General features: G+C 37.4%; 1 protein-coding gene across 9 annotated transcripts in view; it reads right to left on the bottom strand.

Moving 5' to 3' along the window:
• NFYA (nuclear transcription factor Y subunit alpha) overlaps nt 1-14088 on the bottom strand; it is a 32233-nt gene that overhangs the window by 3841 nt on the left and 14304 nt on the right. For 7 of the 9 annotated variants that reach the window (XM_077161730.1, XM_077161731.1, XM_077161735.1 and 4 more), the window contains 6 exons: nt 13144-13290; nt 6161-6292; nt 5861-5966; nt 3926-4092; nt 2658-2831; nt 1194-1295 (listed from right to left, as the gene is read on the bottom strand). In XM_077161730.1, the coding sequence (XP_077017845.1) occupies nt 1194-1295; nt 2658-2831; nt 3926-4092; nt 5861-5966; nt 6161-6292; nt 13144-13290 (828 nt within the window). The remainder of the gene's footprint in view (nt 1-1193; nt 1296-2657; nt 2832-3925; nt 4093-5860; nt 5967-6160; nt 6293-13143; nt 13291-14088) is intronic. The other 2 variants (XM_077161736.1, XM_077161738.1) reach the window with 1 other exon arrangement.

Here is a 14088-nt window from a genome sequence, read left to right as displayed (position 1 = left end):
CTCTCTACAGCAGTTATATAGTCTAGTGTCTACAAAGGTTATAGTCTAGTGAAGGAGATAACCACCAAACAAATAAAGCAAACAGACTATTATTATACTGTATAGAAAAGAAAAATACTGTGAGGAAATAATGATGGGATAAAAGAGACCTACTCTAGATAGAGTGATTTATGGTTGGCCTCTCATGAGGATTTGTTGCCCAAGACCTAAAAGATGATAAGGAGATAGTCTTGAAAAAAGATGACTGAAGAGCTTTGGAAGGTGGAAGTTATAAAGACAAAAGGTCCTGTGGCAGAAGATGGACAGAAAAGCATCATCGCAAAACCACAGAGACCAAGGGTAGGGAAAAATGAACTTACAGGTAGGCAGGAGCTAGCTTATGCAGGGTCTTATTGGCCATGGTGAGCACTTTGGATTTTAGTCTTAGAGCAAATGGGAAACGGCACAGGAGTCGTTAAAGCAAGACAGTGATGCGATTTGATATAATTTTCAAAAGATCATGCCAGGAGGCAGAGAATGGAATAGAAGGGGAAAAGAATGAAGAAGGGAGACCAGTCAGGCAGCAAAAGAAGGCAGAGACTTAGACCAGGCTGATAGCAGAGAGGAGGCAAAGCAGACTGACTTAAGGTATACTTTAGGGATAAAATCAAGAGGACTTCTTAAAGAATAGGACTATTCTAGCTTCAGTAATTGGGTGGACGGTTGTATCACTTCTTGAGATGCATGAAGACTGTGTTAGGCAGAAAAAAAAAAATCAAGGGTTCTATCTTGGACATAATGAAATACCTAGAATATAAAATCCACAGAATGAGATGTAACAGACAGAATAGTATAGTAGTTAACAGAATACGTTCTGCAATTAAGCCGCTGGGACTGAAACTCAGTTGCAACATTTTATCAAGTATTTTACCTAAGGCAAATTACTCTAAACCTCAGATTCTTCATCGTAAAAAAAGATTCAATGAAAAAAAGTGAATTTCAAGAAGAAATTAACAGTGATAACCTGGAAAAATGGGGGAAGACAGGTCTCTGAAAAGCATCTTTTAGTGCTTCTATAACCAAAGAGAATCTAAGAGACACAATATTGCACCCAATTTAGAAAATGTGATTAGCCCAAGTGTGAAAGAAGAGCAAGAAGACACTGTGGAAGTCTAGGTAATAAAGAGAAGAGTGAACGGTTTAAGCCTTCTCACCTGCATATGGGGACTATCCTTTTCCTTTGGAGAGAAAAATCGTCCACCTTCACCACGCTTCCGTGCCATGGCGTGACGGTGCCGGGATTCATGCAAGTATTTCTAAAACAAGAGAAATAAAACCATTTAATGATTAGCCAGAACCAGCAAATATCTAAAATTCATCCTCAAAAGTATAGGATAGCTGTGATTGACAAGGGTAATTATGATTTTGAATTTGCAATAAATTTTAGAGAAAATCTACATAGTAACTGTGCCAGTTTCAATCTGTGGTGACTCCAGAAAAGCCATGTCCTTTAATTCTCATTCAGTATTGCTGAATGGGAGCTTCCTGATTATCCATGGAGATGTGACTCACCCAATTGTAGGTGGTAACTTTTGATTAGATGGTTTCTATGGAGGTGTGTCTCCACCCATTCAAGGTGGGGTGGCTTACTGGAGCCCTTTAAGAGGGAAACATTTTGAAAAAAAGCTCTAGAGCCATAAGAGCCCATGCAGCCACAGACCTTTGGAGATGAAGGAAAATACCCCCGGGGGAGCTTCTATAAACCTGAAGAGAAAGCTGGCAGATGTTTGCCATGTGCTTTTCCAGTTGACAGAGAAACCCTGAACATCATCACCCTTCTTGAACCAAGGTATCTTTCCCTGGATGCCTTAGGTTGGACAGTTCCATAGCCTTAGAACTACAAACATGTAACTGAATAAATTCCCTTTTAAAAGCTGTCCGTTTCTGGTATATCACATTCCAGCAGCTTGAAAACTAGAACAGTAACCATATATAATTACTGTAAGAATTTAAATAGTAAATTAATTTAAAAATCAGTTTTCAAAAAACAGAGATTGGTACTTAACTTCCAATATCCATTCTCTCCTGCTTTAATAACAGAACCACAATTTAATTGGGCAAATGGCTGCTCATTAAAAAGACTGCATTTTCTAGCCTTTCTTGGTAAGTGTGGCCATGTGATTGAGTTCTGGCTAATGAGATATAAATGGGAGTGTTGTATGGAACTTATTGACATTTCCTTGAAAGAGAGGATGCCTTTCTTGTTCCCTCTGCTCTTGGGTTACAGCTTAAGCAACCATCTTGGATCATGAATACTATATTAAGACTATAAGGAGCTGTAAAACAGAAGGAGAATGGCTCTTGTGGACTGTGGAACTGTGCTACCAGCCGGGGACAATTTATCTCTGGCCTTCTTTTATATGAGAATAAAATAAAATCTTGTTTAAGCCACTGCTATTTTTTGTTGTTGTTGTACTGTAGTTGTAACTACATACAGCAACAAATGCCTACTCTTACAAAAATAAACAGCAATCTAACTTGAATGGTTTGCAAGATTCTCAAGAAAACAAACGAGAAAAGATAATTTCAAAATACCCAGGTCTGAGCCCACCCAGGGATGCCAAAAAAAAAGAGTAGTACCCAGCTGTTCTCCTCTTCCTTTCCAGTGTCATACATACCCTTCTTTCCTTTGGAATTTTCCCTTCTGCCTCTAGTTTAGCCCGGGCTTGCCTTCTCTTAAGAATACGGTGGTATTGTTTGGCATTTACATAGAGAGGCTCTTCTTCGAGCATCTCAGCCCCAGGTAGAGGGATTCTTTGTATAGCAGGCACAGAACCAGCCCCAGGCACCATCTGCATGAAGAGGAAACCAGAGTTTATTACTGGCATGAAGTATGGATTTAGGAACCTGTTTCTTAGTCACTACAAATCTATTTTCTTCTGGATATTACTAACAGTAGTTTTTATAGGGCACTTGGTTAAATGCAAATTCCTGGGCCCAACCCTGGACAGTGTTTATACTAAAGGCCTGCATTTGTAACAAGCATCCCAAATGATTCTGTCACAGAGGGTTCAGGAGGCAGTGAGAAACAAAATAGATCATGTCCACCCATGGTTTCATTTCCTAGGAATGTCTGCTGCCATCTAATGGTCAGGAACAGTAGTTATAAGACTAGAAAACTGCACAAATAAAGGTGGGTACAGATCGACCAAGTGCTACTGTAAATGTCTATAGTGATAAAAGAAATCAAACTAAATAGCTGACTTACTATATAATTTGACCCTAACTTTTCTAAACAAAACAAAACAAACAAACAAAAACCTACTATATATGTATGAGGAAACAAGTAACAGAGAGGGTTCTGTGTCCCACCCCTTTCAACTATAACCACAATTAAGTCCTATACTGTTTCTTCTGGTAGCTCCTTTCACTGTGTTGGCTTCTAGCACTCATTCTTAATTTACACATTTTAGGTACTGTGTGCTGACATTTTCTATTTTGACATATGAGGAATCCTTCCCATTCTTCCAAAAATATTTATATTATACTTTATTTTTTTTGCTTTCTTGGTTATAATCTTTCTAATTTTGAGTTCATTTCCTGTTCCATCAACATTCACTTTCCAAAGATTAGTACCCTATGCCTACCTTCATTATCTGAATTCTGATTAAGTATCTGCATAAAAGCAGATATTTACATTTGTTTATTCATTGCTATATCTCTAGCACCTAAAATGGTCCCTGACACACAGGTGATCAAAATGAATTATGGTGCATTGTATTGTTTATTGTAAAGGTAACTCTGTAAAAGTGCCTCCAGAATCTCAGCCCCAGGAGGTCAAGATTATAAAAAGGTTTAAGAACAGAAGACATCAAATTGCAATTTTAGACAAATGGACATACAGAACACAAATCACATATGAGAAGAGAAAGTCAGATTTTCTTACCATGACCATTCCTCCAGAATTGACCACATTGCCTGCCACTGGTAGTGTCACAGTGACGGTCCCTTGTCCACTGCTGGTTGTATTGGTGTTGGCTCCTGTCTGAACAATCTGTGCTCCTGCCAAGCTGGCGGCTGGGATGGTGATCATGCCTGAAACAGGGACTGTAACTTTAAGAAAATAAAACATAAAACAAACAAAAAACAGGCACACAGAAAGAAGGGAACAACAGTTAGTCCCTCTTCTATCTGGCACACACTCATTCACCCTGGAAGAACATACTAAAAAGGAAAAGAGAAAAAGTTCTACTTTCTGCCTGGTTTACTAGTATATATAATCCAAGGAATCACAATCTTTGAAATTCTATTAACTGTTTGGGACCCAGTTCCAAGCAACTCTTTGAAATGTATCCTTTCCTGGGCATTCCATTAATAGTTTTCAAAGAGGTGAGAAAGCTGATGGCTCCCTTTCTATGAGTCAGCATGACTGGCTTATACCTACTGTTCTTATCCATATGAACAGCCTTTGGGATGGAGATTTTATAATTTGTTTATCAAATGACAATAAACAAATGATGATGCCCCAGTTGGAGGGCTAAAGGGAACAATTAAATCAAGCATTCCGAGTCCCCAACATATCAATAGATGGCATAAATTACCAAAAATCCCAACTGCCTTATGTGAATTTATTGTTCACCATTCTCTGGCCCTTTCCTGAGTCATATGAGAGCACACTGTAACTGCACTCTATCTTGTATTCTACAAAAAATTTAATCTCAAGCCACACCTTTACCTAGAGCATGCTTCTATAAGAGCCCTGAATTGTATTTATTTGTTCACATATATGTCTCCTACTAGACTAGAGGCCCTGAAGTTCTTTGAGAATAGAGAACTCTACTTTCTTATTAAAGTGCTGTGTATATACAGTAGGTACATAATAAGTGTTTTTTTTTTTTTTTTTTTTTTTAAAGGAAAGACAGAGAGAAGGAAGGAAGGATAGAAGGAAGGAAGGAAGGAAGAAAGGGAAACATCTTTAAACATTTTCTTGTTTTATTGTATTTTGTTTTTTTTGTTTTTGTTACATGGGCTGGGGCCGGGAATCGAACCGAGGTCCTCCGGCATAGCAGGCAAGCACTTTGCCCGCTGAGCCACCGCGGCCCGCCCAATAAGTGTTTTAAAATAATGTTGTGTAGCTAAATTTTTGAAGCAGTAAGTTGCTTAAGGGGTGCAAAAAAAAAAAAAAAAGTCCCTAGAAGTCCCATAGAGACTTAAGGGCAAATTTACCTTGCTGCTCCAACAAAAGGGGGAAGAGTGAAATGAGACAAAGTGTCAATGGCTGAGAGATTTCAAACAGAGTTGAGAGGTTATCCTGGAGGTTGTTCTTACGCATTAAGTAGATATCACCTTGTTATTCAAGATGTAATGGAGAGGCTGGAGGGAACTGCCTGAAAATGTACAGCTGTGTTCCAGTAGCCATGTTTCTTGAAGATGATTGTATAATGATAAAGCTTTCACAATGTGACTGTGATTGTGAAAACCTTGTGTCTGATGCTCCTTTTATCTACCTTGTCAACAGACGAGTAGAACATATGGAATAAAAATAAATAATAGGAGGAACAAATATTAAAATGAATATAGCTTGAAATGCTAGTGATCAATGAAAGGGAAGGGTATGGGGTATAGTATGTACAAATTTTTTTGTTTTCATTTTATTTCTTTTTCTGAATAGATGCAAATATTCCAAGAAATGATCGTGATGATGAATATGCAACTATGTGATGATACTGTGAATTACTGATTATATATATAGAACGGAATGATCAAAATAATAATGTTTGTGTTTGGTGTTTTTTGGTATTAAAAAAATTAAAAAAGAATAAATAAGAAAAAAAAAGCAATATAAATGGAATAAATAGAAACAATAAAAAAAAAAATTTACCTTGCTGGAGAATGGTGCCATCTGCATTAACTGGCTGATACACAATGGTCTGCCCTTCAGCAGTCTGTGCCACTTGCTGCCCCTGGACAGCAATCTGCTGCTGTGTCTGTAGGAAATAAAACATGGCATATTTAATAAACTCCAAAAATGCCCACAAAGAAAAGGACCATTTTTCCTTTTTCTAAAAAAATCATCTTTTAATGGTTTTCTTCCTCAGTTCTACTATATGTGGAATATTTAACTCAGTTGTCTGACCCATCCACATCGGCTGCACTCCTGTGTTTCAGTTAGTAAAATTACCTGGGTCTGGCCAGCAGTGACAGCTGTCTGGGGCTGCTGGATGATGATCTGCTGGGTCTGGCCCTGCTGACCCTGCACTTGCACAGCCTGTCCACCTTGGATCTGGATCTGTCCGGGTGGGACCAACTGTATCTGCAGAACAGAACACAAAAAGAGTATGGTTTCCTACTGTGCTGGTTTGAAATTATTAGGTACTTCAGAAAAGCCTTTTAATCCTAATCCAGTATTGTGGGGCAGGACCTCTTGATTAGGTTATTTCCATGGAGATGTGACACCCCAACTGTGGGTGTGACTTTTTGTTTTGATGAAGATGTAACTCCACCCATTTGAAGTGGGTCTTAATTAGCTTACTGGAGTCTTTAAAAGAGCTCATGGAGAGAGAAAATGTTCAGGGCTGACACAGACATTTGGCAATGCTTGGAGATAAAACAGATGCTTAGAGAGGAAGCTGAATTTTCCCCTTCTCACCATTCCCCGAAGGGGGCTTTGCAAATACTGTTTTTATTCACTGTTCAAATCACTCTGGGATTTATCGGGGCATCACTCTGAACAAACCCAACAAAACCTCATGCCCTACTCAAGGTTCCATGTACTTATAGTGTTCAATTAAGCTGTCCATGTAAGTTACATTAGGAAATGCACCAGTCAAAATATAAATTCTGTACCAAAAAAACATTTCTTGCTTTAGTCTCATACATAAGTTAAAACTTTTAAATATTAATTACTATCAATTTTCAACACCCTGCAAATGACATTCCTATGTTCTTCCTCATGCAAAAACAATTTTTTAAATTTGTCCAGTAAGTTACTTTCATTAAACTGGATTTTCACCCCTTTATATTCATTATGTTGATTCAAGATCATGCCTATTTGAGCCCTTGGTCTTGGGGTCTGCCCCTATGAAACTTATTCCTGCAAAGAACAGGTGAAGCCTACTTAAAATTAGGCCTAAGACCTCTCTCTCTCAGTTGACACAGCAAGCAAGCTCACTGCCCTTCCCCCCTCTCTACGTGGGACATGACTCCCAGGGGTGTGGACCTTCCTGGCAACGTTGGACAGAAATCCTAGAATGAGCTGGAACTCAGCATCAAGGGATTGAGAAAATCTCCTTGACCAAAAGGGAAAAGAGTAAAATAAAACAAAATAAAGTGTCAATGGCTGAGAGGTTCCAAACAGAGTCGAGAGGTTATTCTTACGCATTAAATAGATATCACCTGCTTAGTTAAGGTGTAATGGAGAGGCTGGAGGGAACTGCCTGAAAATGTGGAGCTGTGCTCCAGTGGCCACGTTTCTTGAAGATAATTGTATGATGATACGACTGTCAAGTGTGACTGTGTGGTTGTGAGAGCCTCGTGTCTGATGCTCCTTTTGTCTACCTTATCGATGGACAAGTAAAACATATGGATTAAAAATAAGTAAACAATAGGGGGAACAAATGTTAAAATAAATTTAGTAGATTGAAATGTTGGTGATCGGTGAATGGGGAGGGGTAGGAGGTATGGTATGTATGAATTTTTTTTACATTTTTGGAGAAAAATTCTCACTGCAATATCTTTAATTATAATAGTAGTACTTTCATTTTAAATCATAGTGAGGCCAGGGTAGTTACAGAAATAAAACCTTTTTTTTTTGTTTGTTTTCTTTTTATTGCTTTTTCTGAATTGATGCAGATGTTCTAAGAAATGATCATGATGATGAATATGTAAGTATCTGATGATAAAGTGTTATTGATTATATAACAAGAACAGAATGATCATATGATAAGAATGTTTGTGTTGGTATGTGGCTATGTATCATAAATAATTGAAAAAAACATTAGGCCTAAGAGTCACCCTCAGAGAATCTCTGTTGTTGCTCAGATGTGGCCTCTCTCTCTAAGCCAACATAGCAAGCGAACTCACTGAGTTCCCCCTCTATGTGGGACATGACTCCCAGGGGTGTAAATTTCCCTGGCAATGTGGGACAGAAATCCTGCGATAAGCTGGGACTCAGCATCAAGGGATTGAGAAAGTCTTCCTGACCAAAAGGGGGAAGAGAGAAATAAGACAAAAAATGTTTCAGTGGCTGAGAGATTTCAGAGTCGAGAGGTTATCCTGAAGGTTATTCTTATGCATTATATAGATATGTCTTTTTAGTTTATGGTGTATTGGAGTGGTTAGAGGGAAATACCTGAAACTACTGAACTGTGTTCCAGTAGCCTTGATTCTTGAAGATAACTGTATAAAGATATAACTTTTACAATGTGACTGTGTGGTTGTGAAAACCTTGCGTCTGATGTTCCTTTTATCCAGGGTATGGAAAGATGAGTAAAAAAATGTGGATTAAAAAAATAAATAATAGGGGGGACAAAGGGCAAAATAAATTGGGTAGATGGAAACACTAGGTCAACGAGAGGACCACTAGTGGTCCAACGAGAGGGGGTAAGGTGTATGGTATGCATGAGTTTTTTCTTTTTATTTGTTTTTCTGGAGTGATGCAAATGTTCTAAAAAATGATCAAGATATGCTGTCTACAGGAAACACATCTTAGACCCAAAGATAAACATAGGTTGAAAGTGAAAGGTTGGGAAAAGATATTTCATGCAAATAACAACCAGAAAAGAGCAGGAGTGGCTATACTAATATGCAACAAATTAGACTTCAAATGTAAAACAGTTAAAAGAGACAAAGAAGGACACTATCTACTAATAAAAGGAACAATTAAACAAGAAGACATAACAATCATAAATATTTATGCACTGAACCGGAATGCCCCTAAATACGTGAGGAATACACTGCAAACACTGAAAAGGGAAATAGACACATATACCATAATAGTTGGAGACTTCAATTCACCACTCTCATCAATGGATAGAATATCTAGACAGAGGATCAATAAAGAAATAGAGAATCTGAATATTACTATAAATGAGCTAGACTTAACAGACATTTATAGGACATTACATCCCACAACAGCAGGATACACCTTTTTCTCAAGTGCTCATGGATCATTCTCAAAGATAGACCATATGCTGCGTCACAAAGCAAGTCTTAACAAATTTAAAAAGACTGAAATCATACACAACACTTTCTCGGATCATAAAGGAATGAAGTTGGAAATCAATAATAGGTGGAGTGCCAGAAAATTCACAAATACGTGGAGGCTCAACAACACACTCTTAAACAACGAGTGGGTTAAAGAAGAAATTGCAAGAGAAATTAGTAAATAGCTCGAGGCGAATGAAAACGAAAACACAACATATCAAAACTTATGGGACGCAGCAAAGGCGGTGCTAAAAGGGAAATTTATTGCCCTAAATGCCTATATCAGAAAAGAAGAAAAGGCCAAAATGCAGGAATTAACTGTCCACTTGGAAGAACTGGAGAAAGAACAACAAACTAATCCCAAAGCAAGCAAAAGGAAAGAAATAACAAAGATTAGAGCAGAAATAAATGAAATTGAAAACAATAGAGAAAATCAATAAGACCAGAAGTTGGTTCTATGAGAAAATCAATAAGATTGATGGGCCCTTAGCAAGACTGACAAAAAGAAGAAGAGAGAGGATGCAAATAAATAAGATCAGAAATGGAAGAGGAGACATAACTACTGACCTCACAGAAATAAAGGAGGTAATAACAGGATACTATGAACAACTTTACGCTAATAAATACAAAAATTTAGATGAAATGGACGGGTTCCTGGAAAGACATGAACAACCAACTTTGACTCAAGAAGAAATAGATGACCTCAACAAACCAATCACAAGTAAAGAAATTGAATCAGTCATTCAAAAGCTTCCTAAAAAGAAAAGTCCAGGACCAGACGGCTTCACATGTGAATTCTATCAAACATTCCAGAAAGAATTAGTACCAACTCTCCTCAAACGCTTCAAAAAAATCGAAGTGGAGGGAAAACTACCTAATTCATTCTATGAAGACAACATCACCCTCATACCAAAACCAGGCAAAGATATTACAAAAAAAGAAAACTACAGACCAATCTCTCTAATGAATATAGATGCAAACATCCTCAATCAAAGTCTAGCAAATCGTATCCAACAACACATTAAAAGAATTATACATCATGACCAAGTAGGATTCATCCGAGGTATGCAAGGATGGTTCAACATAAGAAAATCAATTAATGTAATACACCATATCAACAAATCAAAGCAGAAAAATCACATGATCATCTCAATTGATGCAGAGAAGGCATTTGACAAGATTCAACATCCTTTCCTGTTGAAAACACTTCAAAAGATAGGAATACAAGGGAACTTCCTGAAAATGATAGAGGGAATATATGAAAAACCCACAGCTAATATCATCCTCAATGGGGAAAAACTGAAAACTTTCCCCCTAAGATCAGGAATAAGACAAGGATGTCCATTATCATCACTATTATTCAACATCGTGTTGGAGGTTCTAGCCAGAGCAATTAGACAAGAAAAAGAAATAAAAGGCATCAAAATCGGAAAGGAAGACGTAAAACTATCACTGTTTGCAGACAATATGATACTATACATCGAAAACCCGGAAAAATCCACAACAAAACTACTAGAGCTAATAAATGAGTACACCAAAGTAGCAGCTTACAAGATCAAAACATTCAAAAATCTGTAACATTTCTATACACTAGTAATAACAAGCTGAGGGGGAAATCAAGAAACGAATCCCATTTACAATTGCAACTAAAAGAATAAAATACCTAGGAATAAATTTAACCAAAGAGACAAAAACCTATATAAAAAAAACTACAAAAAACTGTTAAAAGAAATCACAGAAGACCTAAATAGATGGAAGGGCATACCGTGTTCATGGATTAGAAGACTAAATATAGTTAAGATGTCAATCCTACCTAAATTGATTTACAGATTCAATGCAATACCAATCAAAATCCCAACAACTTATTTTTCAGAAATAGAAAAACCAATAAGCAAATTTATCTGGAAGGGCAGGGTGCCCCGAATTGCCAAAAACATCTTGAGGAAAAAAAAAAAGCTGGAGGTCTCGCGCTGCCTGACTTTAAGGCATATTATGAAGCCACAGTGGTCAAAACAGCATGGTATTGGCATAAAGATAGACATATCGACCAATGGAATCGAATAGAGTGCTCAGATATAGACCCTCTCATCTATGGACATTTGATCTTTGATAAGGCAGTCAAGCCAACTCACCTGGGACAGAACAGTCTCTTCAATAAATGGTGCCTAGAGAACTGGATATCCATATGCAAAAGAATGAAAGAAGACCCATATCTCACACCCTATACAGAAGTTAACTCAAAATGGATCAAAGATCTAAACATTAGGTCTACAGTTAGTTTCCTCTAAAACAGTTAGAGGAAAATGTAGGGAGATATCTTATGAAACTTACAATCGGAGGCGGTTTTATGGACCTTAAACCTAAAGCAAGAGCACTGAAGAAGGAAAGAAATAAATGGGAGCTCCTCAAAATTAAACACTTTTGTGCATCAAAGAACTTCATCAAGAAAGTAGAAAGACAGCCTACACAATGGGAGACAATATTTGGAAATGACATATCAGATAAAGGTCTAGTATCCAGAATTTATAAAGAGATTGTCCAACTCAACAACAAAAAGACAGCCAACCCAATTACAAAATGGGAAAAAGACTTGAACAGACACCTCTCAGAAGAGGAAATACAAATGGCCAAAAGGCACATGAAGAGATGCTCAATGTCCCTGGCCATTAGAGAAATGCAAATCAAAACCACAATGAGATATCATCTCACACCCACCAGAATGGCCATTATCAACAAAACAGAAAATGACAAGTGCTGGAGAGGATGCGGAGAAAGAGGCACACTTATCCACTGTTGGTGGGAATGTCAAATGGTGCAACCACTGTGGAAGGCAGTTTGGCGGTTCCTCAAAAAGCTGAATATAGAATTGCCATACGACCCAGCAATACCATTGCTAGGTATCTACTCAAAGGACTTAAGGGCAAAGACACAAACGGACATTTGCACACCAATGTTTATAGCAGCGTTATTTGCAATTGCAAAGAGATGGAAACAGCCAAAATGTCCATCAACAGACAAGTGGCTAAACAAACTGTGGCGTATACCTACGATGGAATATTATGCAGCTTTAAGACAGACTAAACTTACGAAGCATGTAATAACATGGATGGACCTAGAGAACATTATGCTGAGTGAGTCTAGCCAAAAACTAAAGGACAAATACTGTATGGTTCCACTGATGTGAACCGACATTTGAGAATAAACTTGGAATATGTCATTGGTAACAGAGTCCAGCAGGAGTTAGAAACAGGGTAAGATAATGGGTAACTGGAGCTGAAGGGATACAGACTGTGCAACAGGACTAGATACAAAAACTCAAAAATGGACAGCACAATAATACCTAATTGTAAAGTAATCATGTTAAAACACTGAATGAAGCTGCATCTGAGCTAGTTTTTTTTTTGTCTGTCTGTTTGTCTTTTTTTTTCTTTTTTTTTTACTATTATTATTTTTTTTTCTCTATATTAACATTCTATATCTTTTTCTGTTGTTTTGCTAGTTCTTTTCCTAAATCGATGCAAATGTACTAAGAAATGATGATCATGCATCTATGTGATGATGTTAAGAATTACTGATTGCATATGTAGAATGGAATGATTTCTAAATATAAGTTATGTTAATTTCTTTTTTCTTTAATTAATAAAAAAAAAAGATCAAGGTGATGAATATGATGATATTGTGAGCCACTGATTGTACCCATGTATAGAATGCATGTATGTGAAGATTTCTCAATTTAAAAAAAAAAAAAAAGATCATTCCTATTACGTTAGACCTTACTAGAGTTGTCATCCATATACTTCTGCTTCATATCATTGGTACTACAAAGATAGAATATCAAATAAATGGTGGTTGAGTGTGAGATACAATAAAAGCATTATCAATTGGCAATCAATTTGCAACAATCTATCCTTTAAAATTTCTATTTTGAGATTCTGTACAAAACATTCTCACACTATTTACCTGCTGTAAACCCTGTGTCCCAGATACAGGTACTTGCATGATGGTTTGACCTTGCCCACCAGGGACAGCCTGGACCATGATGGGTTGGCCAGTTGATGTGATTAACTGGCCTCCACTGACTTGCACCATTAATGGCTGCCCTTGGACCTAGAAGGTAATAAAATCAGAACAATGAAATAACATAAAATAGAAAAAGGCTTTTACCAAATGACAATCACTGGAACTATTCTGCTGCCTTGCTGGAGGGGAAAAGTTAGGAGAAAGACTAAGAAAATAAGTCTTAAAGTCCTGAGATTATCTTCTTCAAATATCTACACTATGTTGGACTAAATGTCAAGTTAAATAAATGGTTTGAAATCAGACATAATGGAATACATCCAGAGTCTTTGGAAAATCTAAATAGAGGTATTTATCACCAAACATAGGCTAAATCCCTGACAAACATTAGTCAAAACACCAGGGCTATTTGACTCTTTAGACCAATATCTGGTCTCCCGTGAGGACTGGAGAGGAGGTAATGAGATGGAAAGTGATGGTGGTCGAATGCAAATTCTAAATGCCCTGGAGGAAGAAATTAAACTGAGCCCATCAAAGACTCCAGGAGGCTGAGTAGCAAGCAGCTCTCCCAGCTTTTGCAGAGGACCCTTTCTGCCATATCTCTCAAGCATAAAGGAAATGTACACCTCTCATTCTCCTCATCATATTCTGGGAATGCTAGATATGTTACTGTTGTTTAAACAGCCCACTACTAAAGACTGCCTGGAAGAACTTTCTGGTCAGTGTGCAATCTCCATAGTGGAATTCCTCACAATGGACCCTGCAATGTCTGCATTGTTAGTTTACCTTTAACAGAAGCAATGACAAATAATGAAATTACACAGTAGTCAAGTGAACAAACAAATGAAACCCCAACTTTCAAGCTCTAATGAACAAAAGTTCTATTCT

This window comes from Tamandua tetradactyla, chromosome 5, assembly GCF_023851605.1.
Source record: "Tamandua tetradactyla isolate mTamTet1 chromosome 5, mTamTet1.pri, whole genome shotgun sequence".
Classification (NCBI taxonomy): Eukaryota; Metazoa; Chordata; class Mammalia; order Pilosa; family Myrmecophagidae; genus Tamandua; species Tamandua tetradactyla.
Note: the sequence above shows the minus strand (reverse complement) of the source record. Positions and strands in the feature narration are given on the sequence as shown.